The sequence below is a fragment of the Notothenia rossii genome (genome assembly GCF_949606895.1).
Source record: "Notothenia rossii genome assembly, contig: scaffold_497, whole genome shotgun sequence".
NCBI lineage: Eukaryota > Metazoa > Chordata > Actinopteri > Perciformes > Nototheniidae > Notothenia > Notothenia rossii.
Window position 1 is genome coordinate 1 of NW_027640031.1, and position 20,153 is coordinate 20,153.

General features: G+C 41.9%; 1 protein-coding gene across 1 annotated transcript; it reads right to left on the reverse strand.

Moving 5' to 3' along the window:
* Positions 1 to 699: 699 nt before the first annotated feature.
* Positions 700 to 17,216, reverse strand: LOC307027157 (protein EFR3 homolog A-like). The gene is made up of 10 exons (XM_079695350.1): positions 17,119 to 17,216; positions 12,661 to 12,796; positions 10,547 to 10,624; positions 8,612 to 8,779; positions 7,158 to 7,272; positions 6,433 to 6,484; positions 5,987 to 6,159; positions 5,780 to 5,855; positions 3,400 to 3,561; positions 700 to 934 (listed from the first exon to the last, which is right to left on the reverse strand). The coding sequence occupies exons 1-10, from the start codon at positions 17,131 to 17,133 to the stop codon at positions 776 to 778; spliced, it is 1,134 nt and encodes a 377-aa protein (XP_079551476.1). The 5' UTR covers positions 17,134 to 17,216; the 3' UTR covers positions 700 to 775.
* Positions 17,217 to 20,153: the final 2,937 nt, after the last annotated feature.

The following is a 20,153-nucleotide window of genomic DNA, read 5'->3' on the forward strand; positions in this document are numbered from 1 at the left end:
CAGACCTGAAGGAATGTGTGTCAGTGTGAGGTCAGACCTGAAGGAGTGTGTGTCAGTGTGAGGTCAGACCTGAAGGAGTGTGTGTCAGTGTGAGGTAAGACCTGAAGGAGTGTGTGTCAGTGTGAGGTCAGGTCTGAAGGTGTGTGTGTGTGTCAGTGTGAGGTCAGACCTGAAGGAGTGTGTGTGTCAGTGTGAGGTCAGACCTGAAGGTGTGTGTGTCAGTGTGAGGTCAGACCTGAAGGAGTGTGTGTGTCAGTGTGAGGTCAGACCTGAAGGTGTGTGTGTCAGTGTGAGGTCAGACCTGAAGGAGTGTGTGTCAGTGTGAGGTCAGACCTGAAGGAGTGTGTGTCAGTGTGAGGTCAGACCTGAAGGTGTGTGTGTCAGTGTGAGGTCAGACCTGAAGGAGTGTGTGTCAGTGTGAGGTCAGGTCTGAAGGTGTGTGTGTCAGTGTGAGGTCAGATCTGAAGGAGTGTGTGTCAGTGTGAGGTCAGATCTGAAGGAGTGTGTGTCAGTGTGAGGTCAGATCTGAAGGTGTGTGTGTCAGTGTGAGGTCAGGTCTGAAGGAGTGTGTGTCAGTGTGAGGTCAGGTCTGAAGGTGTGTGTGTCAGTGTGAGGTCAGACCTGAAGGAGTGTGTGTCAGTGTGAGGTCAGGTCTGAAGGAGTGTGTGTCAGTGTGAGGTCAGGTCTGAAGGAGTGTGTGTCAGTGTGAGGTCAGACCTGAAGGTGTGTGTGTCAGTGTGAGGTCAGGTCTGAAGGTGTGTGTGTCAGTGTGAGGTCAGACCTGAAGGAGTGTGTGTCTCACCTTGCTGACGTGCTGGCAGAATGGAGGGTTAGCGATCATCTGACTCAGGAAGTTCAGGTACGCTGCCACCAGACCCAGGACGGCACAGCGGGTCAACATCGGGAGGTTCTCCTCGTTAGTCAGAGCCATGTCCTGCACAGAACACACACATCAACACACACATCAACACACACATATCAACACACACATCAACACACATCAACACACACATATCAACACACACATCAACACACACATCAACACACACATCAACACACACATATCAACACACACATCAACACACACATCAACACACACATCAACACACACATCAACACACACATATCAACACACACATCAACACACACATATCAACACACACATATCAACACACACATATCAACACACACATCAACACACATCAACACACACATCAACACACACATCAACACACACATCAACACACACATCAACACACACATATCAACACACACATCAACACACACATCAACACACACATCAACACACACACATCAACACACACATATCAACACACATCAACACACACATCAACACACACATCACACACAACACACACAACACACACACAACACATACATCAACACACACATCAACACACACATCAACACACACATCAACACACACATCAACACACACATCAACACACACACATCAACACACACACAACACACACATCAACACACACACACACACACACACACATCAACACACACATCAACACACACACACACATCAACACACACATCAACACACATCAACACACATCAACACACACACACACACACACACACACACACACACACACACACACACACACACACACACACACACACACACACACACACACACACACATCAACACACACATCAACACACACATCAACACACAACACAAACATCAACACACTACACACACACATCAACACACACAACACACACATCAACACACACAACATACACATCAACACACACAACACACACATCAACACACACAACACACACACACATCAACACACACAACACACACACAACACACACATCAACACACATCAACACACACAACACACACATCAACACACACATCAACACACACACACACACACACACATCAGCACACACAACACACACATCAACACACACACACACACACACACATCAACACACACACACACACATCAACACACACACACACACACACACACACACACACACACACACACACACACACACACACACACACATCAACACACACACATCAACACACACATCAACACACACATCAACACACACATCAACACACACATCAACACACACATCAACACACAACATACACATCAACACACACAACACACACATCAACACACACAACACACACATCAACACACACAACACACACACACATCAACACACACACACACACACACACACACACACACACACACACACACACACACACACACATCAACACACACATCAACACACAACATACACATCAACACACACACACACACATCAACACACACATCATATTGTCCACAGAAATAACACTGACATGTCTAATATGTGTAATATGTCATGTAAAGCGCTTTGAGCACTTGGAAAAGCGTTCTAATAATTATCATAAAATGTAATGAATTCATACTATTATTATTATCCACACACACACACACACACACACACACACACACACACACACACACACACACACACACACACACACACACACACACACACACACACACACACACACACACACACACACACACACACACACACACACACACACACACACAAGTTTATTATTTCCTTCCTTCCTTTCTTTTCTTCTTCCTTCCTTCCCTTCTTTCTTCCTTTCTTTCTTTCTTCCCTCCCTCCATCTCTCTCTACTTTCTTTCTTTTACTTTTTCACTTCCTTCCTTCCCTCCATCCTTCCTCTTCTCTCTCTATCCTTCTATACTTCCTTCCCTCCGTTCTGTCATTATTTCTTCTTTCCACGCATCCCTCCTTTAATTTCTTTCTTTCATCATGTGTTCTCCGTTCCCTCCTTCCTTCCTTCCTTCCTTCCCTCCCTCTCTCTCTCTTTCTACTTCCTTACTTTCATTGTTTCCCTTCCTCCCTCCTTCCTTCCTTCCTTCCTTCCCTCCTTCCTTCCTTCCCTTCTTTCTTCCTTCCTTTTACTTTTTCACTTCCTTCCTTCCCTCCGTCCTTCCTCTTCTCTCTCTATCCTTCTATACTTCCTTCCCTCCTTTCTGTCATTATTTCTTCTTTCCATGCATCCTTCCTTTAATTTCTTTCTTTCATTATGTGTTCTCCCTTCACTCCTTCCTTCACTCCTTCCTTCACTCCTTCCTTCACTCCTTCCTTCACTCCTTCCTTCCCTCCCTCTCTCTCTCTCTCTCTCTCTACTTCCTTACTTTCATTGTTTCACTTCCTCCCTCCCTCCTTCCTTCCTTCCGTCTTTCCTTCCTTCCTTTCTTCCTTCCTTCCTTCCTTCCCTGTATATACTGTACATATGTTTAAACTCGTCTCAGTCTGCAGGTTCACAGAGCTGCAGCTTCTGTATAAACCCCAGCGTACCTGCAGAGCGATGGAGAGGCGGATGAGGTCGATCACCACCTCCTCGTTGGCCAGTTCGATGGTGAGGACAGCGAGCGTGGTGAAGAGCAGCTCAAAGTTTTTATGACCGTTATCTTCCTCCTTACAGCCGAGGAAGATGTGGCGGTAAAGCTGCTGGCCGTGCTAAAGGAGGGAGGAGAGAACATTTAGAGAACAGTTAGAGAAAAGATCACTGGGGTGGAAAGGGGTCTGATTCAAACTAATACACGTATTAAAATAATTAACCTGTTCAGCCCCGAGCCTGTTTTTCAGGTCTCAGACTCGAAAATGACATTCCCAGAACAAAGGACCATAACTTCACTTCTAAAAGGGGAACATTAATAATCTTTGTTCTCAAAGTAATGATAAACCTGTGAGTTGGATGTAGAAGAGTCAGAATCAATATAGATGTTTTTATTTTAAAGCAAATTCAGATTCAACAATAATAAGTTCCCTGTATCAAGATTGATGCAAAACAAGTGAAGTTTGACCTTTTTAGAGAGGTTTAGAAAAAAACTTCTGGGGTCATTTGGGTGGATTTGCCATATCTCAGAGGCGTGTGGTACAGTGGGTAGTGCGTTGGTGTTCAGATAAGGAGAGCAAAGGTTCAAACCCCACTGCAGTCAGCATGTCGTTGTGTCCTTGAGACACTTCCCCCCAAAGGCCTCCTGTGGAGATTGTCCACAGTATGTAAATCTCTTTGGATTAAAGCGTCTAATAAGTGACATGACATGTAATCTCTGGCCCCCCGCGGTCGATTTGGATTAATCTGATATCTTGTTTGTGCAGATCCGATAAGTAGGGGGGGGGGAGGCTCCCGCAACATCTTGCAAGAAACAGTGTCTGAGGGCTTCTCAACATTTAACAAACTATGAATGAGTCATACCCACTTAACGGTGAGAAACTCAGCTAACTGACGATAGGAACCATTTTTACCGAAACAAAACACAAGTCTAACACCGAGCCTCTGAATGAGCACAAAGCGAAAGAGTGCTAACGCGCTTAGCACATAACTCACGGTAGAAATATTTTATACTTCATCGGATCTGCACAAACTGGATATCATATGAAAGCTGAGATTCCACAGATTCCATTGGTATAAGTATCACTTATCACTGAGCGACCAGAAATCGGCAGCGAAGCGAAGAAGGACAACGCACAACTTAGCTCTACGGAGCCAAAACGGCAAATACGTCTTACCTTTGCTGTTTTCTGATCAAAGTCGTGTTCAATGGCATTACAATACATTAAAACACATTAAAACGATATAAACGCTGCTGGAGGTTAATCCAGAGTCTCTGTGTCACTTTGAAAGGATTACTGATAATCCATCATCATATTCATGTCAATAAACTGAGTTTTCATATAGAGTGTGTGAGAGCTGTAACCCAGTTTCTGGTTTTGGGCATGCTGGCTGCGCATCACTCTCATTCACCAATGGGTAATGTTTAGATGGATTTTGGGACTTCCCTTCGATTCTATTGGCTCTAACGGTTCAAAATAGGTGTCAATCACCAAAATCGACCAATGGGTTCCAGAGAAATGGCAAATCCGCCCAAATGACCCCAGAAGTGGGTTTTTTTCTTCTAAATCTCTCTAAAAAGGTCAAACATCACTTGTTTTGCATCAATCTTGATACAGGGTACTTAATATGTTGTAGTTTGGATTCCTAAAGCTTGTAGTCTACCTTACCATCATTCAAGGGTGGTTTTCACTAAAAGTAATGTTTTGTTTTTGGACGGACACTATAATTTACAGTTTTAATTTACATTTTTTGACTATGTTCAATCTGAATTTTCTTTAAAATAAAAACATCTATATTGGTTCTGACTCTTCTACATCCAACTCACAGGTTGATCGTTACTTTGAGAACAAAGATTATTAATGTAACCCTTTTAGAAGATACGGTCATTTGTTCTGGGAATGTCATTTTCGAGCCTGAGACCTGAAAACAGGTTAAAGTGTTGATTTGTATCCTTTCTGGGAACGCATGAGTCTTACCGATGAACACAGAAGAGACTGTAGTTCAGACCCAGGGCATGATGTGCAACAGAGTGAACAATGGAGGCTGCATTCAACCAGACTTTGGGAAAACCTCTCATTTGAACAGACGATGGAAAAGGGGGTTATGTTTAGAGGTTTGAGAAGTTTCTGTTTTTTATTTCACCCCACAAACATTATGCATTACGTTATGAACATGTTCTTAACTCTGTGAGCCATGTGCATGCTCAACTCTCTGACTATATTCTACACATGTCTGCAAACATGTCTGCACAGCCCTCCACTTTAAAAGAACACACTGTAGTTTGACCTGTCCTCTATATAAAGAGCACGTCAGGATGACAGTAATGCTGTGTTTCACCTTCTTCATGAATGCAACGTCTTGCTTGGAGATCTTCTCCCTCTTGATCTTCAGAGCTGCAACGTTAGGAATGATTCTGGAACACAGAGACACTCAAATCAGGGGTGTGTGAGGGTGTGTGACAGTAACTATAGTATTATAAGTATTGAACTTTGTGAATTATATTTCTGTGAAAGACGCTATACTAAATAAACGTATTATTATTACCTGATGCCACGTAGCTTGGCGCGGTTGTCGTGGCGATCGATGACATTGTGTAGGATCTCCAGAACCAGCTGACGCAGCTCTCCGTCCTCCATCAGAGAGATGGAGAACAGAGGGTCGAGGAAGGGGGGGGACAGAGCCGCCGCCATCGACTTGGACTTGAAGGAGGAGGTCACCTGAGTTATGGAGGCGTGAGGCCGTTAATGGTCTATACACACACACACACACACACACACACACACACACACACACACACACACACACACACACACACACACACACACACACACACACACACACACACACACACACACACACACACACACACACACACACACACACACACACACACACACACACACACACACACACACACACACACACACACACACACACACACACACACACACACACACACACACACACACACACACTTTGAAAGCACTCACCATGATGAGGGAGCTGAGCAGCATGGTCTGGATCCTCTTGGTTCCCAGATGCCTGAGAGGAAAATCAACCAATCAGAACCAGAGGAGGAAGAGGTATCAGATGATATAGAAGGAGGAGGAGGAGGAGGAGGAGGAGGAGGAGGAGGAGGAGGAAGATGAAACAGTGTTATCTTCATGTTGGATTATCGCTCCTCCCTCCTGAGGTTAGAGGGATTAGTTTATCTTTCTCTTCACTGCAGGAGGTAAAGAGAGGACAGTGTGTGTGTGTGTGTGTGTGTGTGTGTGTGTGTGTGTGTGTGTGTGTGTGTGTGTGTGTGCAGCCTAGCATTACTATCATTGTAGGGACCTACATCTGTTTACACAGTCACGTGTGGGGACTTGCCTCCCTTATGGGGACATAATGGAGGTCCCCATAAGGGGAATCATTAATTTTAGGGTGAAGACTTGGTTAGGTTTAAGGTTAGTCTCCAGGAAATGCATGTAAGTCAATGTAATGTCCCCTGAAGTGATGTATACATGGTGTACATGGTCTGTCTGTCTGTCTGTCTGTCTGTCTGTCTGTCTGTCTGTCTGTCTGTCTGTCTGTCTGTCTGTCTGTCTGTCTGTCTGTCTGTCTGTCTGTCTGTCTGTCTGTCTGTCTGTCTGTCTGTCTGTCTGTCTGTCTGTCTGCGTGCGTGCGTGCGTGCGTGCGTGCGTGCGTGCGTGCGTGCGTGTGTGTGTCTCACCCTATCTTCACGGTGTCCAAAGTGTGGCAGGGGGTCCCGTAGACGGGCACTTTCCCCATAATGAACATCATGACTTCAGCTCGCTGGTAGTCGGGCAGATTTCCCCCGAAGAAACCTGGCAAGGAACGGGAGGGACGAGAGAGAGAGAGAGAGAGAGAGAGAGAGAGAGAGAGAGAGAGAGAGAGAGAGAGAGAGAGAGAGAGAGAGAGAGAGTCAGTATTCAGACAAATAATCATCAACACTTTTTTATCGTTCAGGAGCAACGGCTAAAGGGCGCACATCTTACGCTACGTGGCCAAGAATCTCAAGATAATGGCTTTTTTATGAAACTCTCTAAATTATGACTTTTTCAGAAAATGATGACTTTATTCTGAAACTTCTTACTTTTCTCTGAACATTTGGAATTCTTTCTGAAAATGTCATCATTCTGACTTTTTTTTTTAAATCTGAAAATCCAGATTTTTTTCTGAACATTCAAACATTTTCCAAAAATCTCAAAATTCAGACTTTTCCCCCCAAAATATCAGCATTTTTTATTTTTCCTGAAAATATCAATATTCTGATTTTTTCTGAAAATATCAAAATTCCGACTTTTTTTATAAAAATATCAAAATTCTGACATTGTTATGAAAATATCAAAAATCAAAACTTTTTTCTGAAAACATCAAAAGACTTTTTCACGTAGCCAAGATGGCGGCTGTTGAATATGAGAAATGTCCGGCGTCATTAATAGAAGTCAAAAAGTGGAAAAGGGAAAATGTTGCATCATGTAAATGCAGCTTTTTGACAGCACTATCCAGACACTCAGTTCAAACTGCCATACTTTGCATTAGGAGGCACTTATGGACTCAAAATAACACATGTAAGGTACAGAAGTACACGTATCCATGGTGACGTACCCATGGTCTGGATGATGGCGTTCTGGACGTCCACGACTCAGCACTCACAGAAAGTGATTGTCAACGTTGTTATTTTGTCATTGTGCAGCCCTAGATTGGGCGCCAATTCTCCCAGCAGTGAATCACGAGTTCTATCCAAGACCACGGACCAATTACTGCTTCCCTCCTCTTTTTCTCTTTCCACTATAAAATGCTTAAAAACCCTAACATTTAGAACTAATAAGGGGTCTATTAAAGGTTGTATTTATACATTAAATGGTGCATTGATGGTCAATTTAAGGATGCATTTAGTGGTGTTTCAGTGGCTCTGACATCTATCTATCTAAAGGTCGCACAATTTACGCTACGAAGCCAAGATGGCAGTTGAATGTGAGAAATGTCCAGCAAGTGGAACGCTGGTGAGCAAAGAGAACATCGTGTATCATGAGAATGCAGCTTTTTGACAGCACTATCAAGACACTCAGTTCAAACTGCCATACTTTGCTTTAGGAGGCACTTATGGACTCAAAATAACACGTGTAAGGTACAGAAGTACACGTATCCATGGTGACGTACCGATGGTCTGGATGATGGCGTTCTGCACGATCCTCTCCTCGCTCTCTTTGCTGCGTCCGGAGGAAACGCTGCTGCTCGAGTTCCTCCTCAAACCTTCTCCTGTCTCGAAGTCCACGCTCATCCTCAGGTGTTTCAGCAGAGTGTTGAACACCTCCAGCACCGTGGGGCCTACACACACACACACAGAGACACACAGAGACACACACACACACACACACACACACACACACACACACACACACACACACACACACAGAGACACACACACACACACACACACACACACATACCACACACACACACACACACACACACACACACACACACACACACACACACACACACACACACACACACACACACACACACACACACACACACACACACACACACACACACACACACACACACACACACACACACACACACACACACACACACACACACACACACACACAGAGACACACACACACACACACACACACACACCCAATATATTTAATATTAATATGTTTTTGATCTAACATAACATTGGATTTTCACCTTTTAAACAACACATCACTTTTCATATCTCACAGTGGGAGTTATTGAACCCTCAACAGGATGTAATCAAGTCCTCCACGTGTTCATTTGATTTTGTATTTAACAGGGACTAAAACCAAGCGACTCACAAACATCACAAACATTTACAGACAGGATATTTAGTTTCAGATATCTTTAGAAAACAACCCAAACTGTTCTCTCCTCCACGTATACGACTACAGGAACTCTAGAAGCTCCTCTACCACAGGATCTGCTGAGGAGAAAGTACACACACTCCGATCATCTACGGCAGGGGTTCCCAAAGTGTGAGGCGCGCCTCCCCTGGGGGGCGCCAGAGAGCTTCAAGGGAGGCGCAGCCGCCAGAAAAAATTAAAGAGAAACAGTGAAATGTAGCTCGTTAACTTCAGCTAAATGGATGCGAGCGGCAAAATATGGATAGATTTGTAGTGAAGTAAAGTGAGAGAGGAGACAGCGTCTGTCAGAAAACTGAGGAAGTATGACAATGATTATTTGAAGCTAGAATGTTCATGGACCGGTCCTGATGACACTCCACAGTGTGTTATCTGCAACGAGGTGCGAGCCAATGACAGTATGAGACCATGTAAACTCCGCTGTCATATTGAGACCAAACACCCATGTTTGGTGACCAAGCCACAGGAGTTTTTTGACCGGACGCTCGAGGAATTGCAGTCACAGAAAAATGTCATTGATACATTTAGCTCTGTGAATACCAAGGCAACCGAAGCATCATACCGAGAGGCGTTACGGATAGCTAAGGCAGGTACACCTCACCACATAGGTGAAACGTTACTCCTCCCTGCTGTGCTAAAGACATCTCCATCTCAACTATTTCTCTCCGAGTGCAACGTATGAGGAAGCTGCCATCCTTAACCTCAACATGTTTAAAACATAAAGATAAAGAGGTTTGAAAAAGCTATTGTTTAATGTTTTAAGGAGGTGACGCTCAGCCAATCAAAAAAGAGAGAGGTGGCGAAAACAGAGCATTTTATGAAATGTTCTCTCACTGGACCTCTTTGAAATGCACTTGAATACCCCTGCATTATAGCAACAATAATAATAATAATAATAGCAATAATAATTGGGGGGGGGGGCGCGGCTGTGATTATGTTCTTTGAGGGGAGGCTCACCTACCCACACTTTGGGAACCCCTGATCTACGGCACTAAAACACACATTTCGTGACTAAGAATCACGTCCTAATCTACATTAAAAACTTCCCCCACACATCCATGGAGCTTCACGTGTGTGTGTGTGTGTGTGTGTGTGTGTGTGTGTGTGTGTGTGTGTGTGTGTGTGTGTGTGTGTGTGTGTGTGTGTGTTTGTGGGGACTTCTCTACACATGTCATCTAAATAAACCACACTCATACTGTACCGAGCCACAGATTTGGAGGCATCCTGATTTCACTTTCAAATCCAAACCCTTCCCCTTCTTTGGTCTCTTGAATCATTCCTGTCCAGGCGGCATGATATGAATTCATTCAGGTAAATAACACTCAATACATAAAGTGTTTTTAAATCAATGGGATGCCTAAGGGAACCCGATGATTGTATTGTTCTCATCTCAAGGGGGTTTGAATTCATGATTATTCAATTAGCAGGCAATTACACATACAAGCGCTTGAGTGGAAATAAACCACAGAACAAACGACGGTGAGATCAAAACACATCTTTTTAAAACACCTGTTCACTTTCCTTTGTTTCCGGTTCGAGATAATATAATCAAGATACTGATAAGGGGATGGTCGGGTAAGAAACAAGATGTCGGCTTTACAGATGAGGACTTGTGATGACTGCACGTTGCTCAAAGATGGAACAAAGTCAAGTGGCTTGTTGATATCTTAATATGAAGAAGGTGGTGTTGCGTTGGATAAAGGTGTGCAGAGAGTGGTTGGAGGTTAGAAAGGACAGTTAGACGGACAGGAAGTGGTTCAGGTTAAGGCAATGAATCAACATGTAACCAATGTTGCATTATGGGCTGAAATGTGGTAAACGCTCATTTCTTTACAGGCAACATGTGTTAATAATCTTCTGAATGAAGTAGTGTGGGGCTTCAGAGACGTCCCGGCCTTTAAATCATATTAAACGGACTTAAAAAACGTTTAATTGATATTACCGTAATTTTCGGACTATAAGCCGCGCCTTTTTTCCCATTTTTCGACGCTGCGGCTTATATAACGGTGCAGCTATTCTATGGATTTTTACAGCTGACGGCCACTAGGGGACCTCCTAGATCTATTGATTGTTACAGCTAACGGCCACTAGGGGACCTCCTAAATCTATGGATTTTACAGGTTACAGTCCACCACCTTTAACTCTATGGGCTCTATGGCCGGTCCGCGCCCCCCACCTTTAAGCGGCGTGCTCCAGCAGGAAAAGCTGGAGGCCGGAAAAGAGTGAGACAGGTAGCGCGCAAAAGTAAAAGTGGAACCGAGAGTGGTACGAGAGACAGAACGAGAGCAAGACAGACAGACATTACGAGAGCGAGACAGTTTGTCCCCGTACCACTGGTTGAAAACCACTGCTGTAGATCACTGCCGGTACGTGCGCTGGGAGCGCACCGTTTAAGTTTGAAAGTTGAAAAGTGTGTGTGTCTGAAACGCTATGTGATACAGTACAGTTTACACAGCACATGTTCTGTAGCTACTATTGCACTAAATGCTAACACTTGAATACGTTATGCAAATATGCAACTTGTTTGTTGAAATGTTAATAAATGGGAGCTTCCTCAAACAGCCATCTCTTTCCCGACAATCCCCTCTGTGCACGAACCCTTACATATGGTAATGAAACATTAAAACACCTGCGGCTTATAGTCCAGTGCGGCTTATATATGTACACATCATTCAATTTAGCTGCTGCGGCTTACATTCAGGTGCGCCTTATAGTCCGGAAATTACGGTAGTTATTTGTTCCATATCGTACATTGGGCGCCATAATAGTACTACAAGCCCAGTTTGATTCTGAGATGTCGGACCAGTTGCTGCATGCCTCCTGTTTCGTCTTTCCACTATACAAATGGCGAAAAATAATCTAATGACGACATTGTGAGTATTTCCAGCAGTGGGAATGGTGCGGTCAGATCGTTCTCAAAATAAATAAATGCTCACCGAAGGATACACGCATTTTATCCGGGATTTATATAAATATTTTTCAATGCACACACAAAATGTATCACGCTTTTAGTGTTTGAATCTCTCTGCATTTGGGTGTGGAGTTTTGAGACTTTTCTGATACTACTAGATTCGCGTCTGTAGCCAATCAGATGTCTGCTTCATTTTGCGTTCACATCGTAGCATCTAACATCTTGCGCTGTCCGGCGGCGGCTATCCAACTCAGTTTAGATTGAACCACACCCAGTTCCGCATTAACGAAGTTCTGCGTGATTGCTTTGTGGACGTATAAAGAGAACTTCCCCATTTTAACAACGTCTAGCTTGGAAAAAAACAATACAATCAAGACCCCATAACAGTCTTCCTCTAAACTCACCCACGGATCCTTTAGCGGCGATGGCCACGGTCTCCAGCAGAACCTGCACGATGCCGGCTCTGACCCGCGGCGTGTTCTTGTTGTTGGTGTCCAGGTGGTTCAGAACCTGCTGGATCACGTGGTGCGAGTGCTGAGCCTGGAGCGGGACGAAACAGAGACATGAGGAGAATGAGATTTATTGTCAATGTTAGACAGATTGTCCATTTTTAGAACATTTACCCAAAACAGGACTCTCGTGTAATTGGCCCATTGTGACTGAACATGTGTGATTATGACTTTTTTTAAATTGGAATTCTGAGATTTTCTGAATAAAGTCACCTATTTTAATTTTCTGAAAAAAGTCAGAAGTTTCGGAAAAATTTACAAATATCAATTTCTGCAGAAAATTCGTAATTTCAGAAAAAAAGTCATAATTAAAAAAAAAAGTTAGAATTCTGGATTTTCAGATAAAAATCTAAATTCTGTAATTTTCTCAAAATAAGTAAGAATTTTTTGAACACAGTCAGAATTTGTAGATTTATAGAACAAAGTCAAAATGTGGAAATTTTCAGAGAAAAGTCAAAATGTGGAAATTTTCAGAGAAAAGTCAAAATGTGGAGATGTTCAGAAAAAAAACAGAATTCCGAGAAAAAATCTGAATTCTAAAATGTTCAGAAAAATTTCAGAAATGTCGGATTTTCGGAATAAAGTAACAATTCCTACATTTTCAGAAAAGTGTAGGAATTACAATCTGTTTAACATTGATTTATTGTGAATGTTCAACAGATTGTCCATCTTTAGAACATGTAGTCCCGTAGCAGGCATCTCATGTAATTGGTCCAGTGTGATCATGTGACTGAATGTGAGCGACAGCCTGCTGGCTTTGTGCTTCCTTTCCAGTTTAAATATTTGCAGGAATAATTACCATCTGATTTGCATTGTGATTCTGAGCAACTGACAGTGTGGGCCGTACAGTGGAGTACAAATACTTTGTTACTGTACCTAAGTACATGTTTCTGGTGTCAGTACTTTACTCCACTACTTATTTTTCTGACCACCTTGTACTTTTACTTCTTACATTTTGAACCCAAGTAACTTTACTTTCTACTTCTTACATGTTGAACACAAATACCTGTACTTTCTACTTCTTACATGTTGAACACAAATACCTGTACTTTCTACTTCTTACATGTTGAACAGAAATACCTGTACTTTCTACTTCTTACATGTAGAACACAAATACCTGTACTTTCTACTTCTTACATGTTGAACACAAATACCTGTACTTTCTACTTCTTACATTTTGAACCCAAATACCTGTACTTTCTACTTCTTACATGTTGAACACAAATACCTGTACTTTCTACTTCTTACATGTTGAACAGAAATACCTGTACTTTCTACTTCTTACATTTTGAACCCAAATACCTGTACTTTCTACTTCTTACATGTTGAACACAAATACCTGTACTTTCTACTTCTTACATGTTGAACAGAAATACCTGTACTTTCTACTTCTCACATGTTGAACACAAATACCTGTACTTTCTACTTCTTACATGTTGAACTCAAATACCTGTACTTTCTACTTCTTACATTTTGAACCCAAATACCTGTACTTTCTACTTCTTACATGTTGAACACAAATACCTGTACTTTCTACTTCTTACATGTTGAACTCAAATACCTGTACTTTCTACTTCTTACATGTTGAACTCAAATACCTGTACTTTCTACTTCTTACATGTTGAACTCAAACACCTGTACTTTCTACTTCTTACATTTTGAACCCAAATACCTGTACTTTCTACTTCTTACATGTTGAACTCAAATACCTGTACTTTCTACTTCTTACATGTTGAACACAAATACCTGTACTTTCTACTTCTTACATGTTGAACACAAATACCTGTACTTTCTACTTCTTACATTTTGAACACAAATACCTGTACTTTCTACTTCTTACATTTTGAACCCAAATACCTGTACTTTCTACTTCTTACATTTTGAACCCAAATACCTGTACTTTCTACTTCTTACATGTTGAACACAAATACCTGTACTTTCTACTTCTTACATGTTGAACTCAAATACCTGTACTTTCTACTTCTTACATGTTGAACTCAAATACCTGTACTTTCTACTTCTTACATGTTGAACTCAAATACCTGTACTTTGTACTTCTTACATGTTGAACTCAAATACCTGTACTTTCTACTTCTTACATGTTGAACTCAAATACCTGTACTTTCTACTTCTTACATGTTGAACTCAAATACCTGTACTTTCTACTTCTTACATTTTGAACCCAAATACCTGTACTTTCTACTTCTTACATGTTGAACACAAATACCTGTACTTTCTACTTCTTACATGTTGAACTCAAATACCTGTACTTTCTACTTCTTACATGTTGAACTCAAATACCTGTACTTTCTACTTCTTACATGTTGAACTCAAATACCTGTACTTTGTACTTCTTACATGTTGAACTCAAATACCTGTACTTTCTACTTCTTACATGTTGAACTCAAATACCTGTACTTTCTACTTCTTACATGTTGAACTCAAATACCTGTACTTTCTACTTCTTACATGTTGAACACAAATACCTGTACTTTCTACTTCTTACATGTTGAACACAAATACCTGTACTTTCTACTTCTTACATGTTGAACTCAAATACCTGTACTTTCTACTTCTTACATGTTGAACACAAATACCTGTACTTTCTACTTCTTACATGTTGAACTCAAATACCTGTACTTTCTACTTCTTACATGTTGAACTCAAACACCTGTACTTTCTACTTCTTACATTTTGAACCCAAATACCTGTACTTTCTACTTCTTACATGTTGAACTCAAATACCTGTACTTTCTACTTCTTACATGTTGAACTCAAATACCTGTACTTTCTACTTCTTACATTTTGAACCCAAATACCTGTACTTTCTACTTCTTACATGTTGAACACAAATACCTGTACTTTCTACTTCTTACATTTTGAACCCAAATACCTGTACTTTCTACTTCTTACATGTTGAACACAAATACCTGTACTTTCTACTTCTTACATGTTGAACTCAAATACCTGTACTTTCTACTTCTTACATGTTGAACTCAAATACCTGTACTTTCTACTTCTTACATGTTGAACTCAAATACCTGTACTTTCTACTTCTTACATGTTGAACTCAAATACCTGTACTTTCTACTTCTTACATGTTGAACTCAAATACCTGTACTTTCTACTTCTTACATGTTGAACTCAAACACCTGTACTTTCTACTTCTTACATTTTGAACCCAAATACCTGTACTTTCTACTTCTCACATGTTGAACACAAATACCTGTACTTTCTACTTCTTACATGTTGAACACAAATACCTGTACTTTCTACTTCTTACATTTTGAACCCAAATACCTGTACTTTCTACTTCTTACATGTTGAACACAAATACCTGTACTTTCTACTTCTTACATGTTGAACTCAAATACCTGTACTTTCTACTTCTTACATTTTGAACCCAAATACCTGTACTTTCTACTTCTTACATGTTGAACACAAATACCTGTACTTTCTACTTCTCACATGTTGAACTCAAATACCTGTACTTTCTACTTCTTACATTTTGAACCCAAATACCTGTACTTTCTACTTCTTACATGTTGAACACAAATACCTGTACTTTCTACTTCTTACATGTTGAACTCAAATACCTGTACTTTCTACTTCTCTCATTTTCCAAACAGGCTGGTTCCTTTAGTCTGAATGTGTGTTTGGTGGCGTGATCATTATTATTTAGAGTCATTGCGTGCCTATTGATTTGAACACGATCCGTGTATCCATCATTTCCTGGTCTTCTCTAAAGAAGAGGGACCAATGAAAACGTTGTCATGTTGCCGTTGGTCACCATGGAAACATTCATTAGCTAACAATGACATTATTGTTCTATTAATATAAAGGGAGGTCAGGTACTCTTTAAAACAGCTGCTAGTTATGGGTACTTTTTACTGAAGTACATTTCAAAGCCTCTTTACTTTGACTTGAGTAAAGAAGTTTAGTCAGTACTTCTACTTTCACCAGAGTATTTTTAAACATGAGTATCTGTACTTCTACTTGAGTAAAGGATGGGTGTACTTTTGCCCTCTCGGATTGATTAGAGAGGAAATGTGACGGCCCACACTGTCAGAATGTCAGATGCTCAGAATCACAATGCAAATCAGATGGTAATTATTCCTGCAAATATTTAAACTGGAAAGCACAAAGCCAGCAGGCTGTCGCTCACATTCAGTCACATGATCACAAGGGACCAATTACATGAGAGTCCTGCTGCGGGACTGGGTACATGTTCTAAAGATGGACAATCTGTGTATCCGTTCTCCTGCAGAATACGTTTGTTCGTCCCACAGAGATATTGCACATATTCTTTTGAACCCATTGCATGTAGCGATGGGTTTCTTGAGAGTAGTGTACCTGGATGGAGTACATGATGATTCTGAAGCAGGACACAGCAAACTCATTGGGGTCCCACAGGTGGTGGTTATCCAGGTGGCTGAGGGGCAGAAGATCATCGTTAGTACAAGGCCCAGCTGTTACCTAGGCTGCAGCCGTTACAGATAGACGAATATAACGAGGTGATGCAGAGAAGGATTCGATATAAACAAGAAGAAACACCCCAGCGCTGATGTTAGAAAAAGGGCAGGAATGTTAGAGTCAACTTGAAATTGAGTCTGAAGCCACGGAGTTGAGATGTTCACGAGGTTTCACGAAACATCTGGAGGGTGAGCGGCAGATGGACAGATTTTAGCCTCGAGCTCAACTTACATCTGCTCACACACACACACACACACACACACACACACACACACACACACACACACACACACACACACACACACACACACACACACACACACACACACACACACACACACACACACACACACACACACACACACACACACACACACACACACACACCTGTCTGTACCTTTATGAAAATCAAATTGTACTGGTATTTTATGGTATTGATTTTTCTAAACCAGAGGTTGCCTCAGACGTGAAAAGGCTCTTCATCTCTTTGTTTGTTTGTAAAATACCCACAGCTCTCCAGCGTGGCTGGCCTGTTCAGTAATCCATGGCGATACAACATGTTCTACATTCTGAGGTAGAGGTACGGCACATTTGAGCAATAATCTGGTTTTCCTTATACTTATTACGAATACACCTCTGCCTTCGTTGTAATATGTACAGATATATATAACATGTTACGCCTTTACTGTTGTATATGATTCACTACAATATGCGCATGTAAGAAGGACATCCCTCAGAGAGAGGAGAGAAAGAAAGAACAGAAGACAGGAAACAGGAGCAAGGGAAAAGAGAAAGCAGAGGACAGTGATGACAAGGAACCGTTTCTCCAACATGACGTCAATCCAAACCCCAAAACCCTCCCCGTTAACCCCAATCCCTGCTATTTATAGTCTGAAGGCGCTTCTCTTCCCCCGCCTCTTCCCCCGCCTCTTCTTCTTCTTCTTCCTCCTCCTCCTCCTCCTCCTCCTCCTCCTCCTCCCTGCAGGAAGACGACTCCTTTCATTCTCAGACAGGAGGAGCAAAGTAGCCGTTTAGTGGAGAGAGAAATGAAACAATGGACTATTGAGGGATGAAGCTGCTGTCAGACCTTAATATGTGCCAGTGTTAGAGCCACCTAACCGTGACGTCAGAGTTTCCGTTAGCCGGTAATTACCGGACTACGACCGGTAAAATATGCTGAAGACCGGCAAAACTAAATCTCTTCAAAATAATGTCCCCTTAGCGCAATACTGCATCAGTTGCGCAACTTCTGTGACAGACGAGAAGAGTATGTGACAGACAAGAATAGTCAATTCTAATGTCTAACACGTAATGTGGAGAAAGAGATGTGCTGTATGGGTTGATTGTGCGTTGATCTGTTGGTAATGCCTCGGGGTTCCGGTGGGCATGTAAACAAATGCATAATGCTGCGCTATACTTTGTGGCCTCACCCGGTTGCATAGCGACACTTGTTGTTTAGGTGTCTTTTAATAAGCAGGTAGTCCTATCATTAGCTAGAACTAGCTGGATCTGATCGATATGGACATAAACGAGAGTGAAGTCTAATCTGACGGGAGAGAGAGATCAGCTGCTGCTGACGAGTCGACACGCAGCTCTGCATGATCACACGCAGCGGTGAGCGGACAAAACACACACTTCAGGTTAGAATATCACACGTAGCTATTTTAATTACCTCTCAAACTACCGTAACTAGTTATAGATATGTTTAGTTTTACTGTCGGGTCACTCATTACCAGTGTTGGGCAAGTTACTTTTAAAAAGTAACTAGTCATAGTTATAGTTACTGCTCTCAAAAAGTAACTCGTTACTTTATTAGTTACTAAATTATAAAAGTAACTAGTAACAAGTTACTTTACTTTAAAAATAATAACAATAACAATAAGAGTTTTGTGTTGTTTTTTGCTGACTAGTTCTCTGAAGGCAACAGACTCAACCGTTGCGATGGGCAGCATGTCCTCAACAACATACCTGGCAATCAATCTGTTTAGTTGACTGGGTGACATGTGGCGATTTAAACAAATCGTTTTTTGGCTGTTTAGATGGTGTTGCTCCATCTGGGTCACTGCCGGTGGTTGAGACGGTGGGGTCTTTGGCGACTAGTTTTATAGCCCCATGTACATTACTGAGGTGCTTCAGGAGATTGGCATTGCTGTTTTTCGTTTTTGCTTTCTGTCCTGCACACAGTTTACATTTGACCGTAATATTTGTTGTGTCCTTTATCCCCACAAATTGAAAATAGTGGTTATATTTCCAAGTTGCAAATGCGCTGCTGCTCTTGCTGATACTTGCATCTGCCATTGTGTGTGTGTGTGTGTGTGTGTGTGTGTGTGTGTGTGTGTTGGTGGTGAGCGTTGCCGTGTGTGTGTGTGTTAGCATTAGCAAGTGTTCGTGTGTGTGTATGTTCCCCATAAGGCAAGACCCGACCAAATCTGTCTCTGATTGGCTTACCCTGAAATGTTACCCCGCGTTAACCAATCATCACTCCTCTCTGGTTACTTTCACTTTTCCATGGTGCTGTGAGAGGACATCGCTGTATTCGCCTGTAAGTTCCATCCGCAGGGAGATTCGGTTCAGTTCCATCACATAATGTAACGCAGCAACGCACCCATTTAAATCACAGTAACTATAACGGCGTTACTGAATGGGAATAGGTAACTAGTAACGCTATTGGTTACCGCAAAAAGTATTTGCGTTACAGTAACACGTTAGTCCCAACACTGCTCTTTACTGATCCGCGAGCTGCATGATACTGACAGGCTGTCAGGCGAGGGAGAGAGCGCTCCGTTTATTATTCCTGTGTTATTGTAAGTTACTGTAAGCTTTTGAATAATGTAGTTGATCTGCTATAATTAGTTTGTTTAATATCGAATCATATCGATTTGTTTTAAAGCTCAATAAATAACAAAGAAGACCTT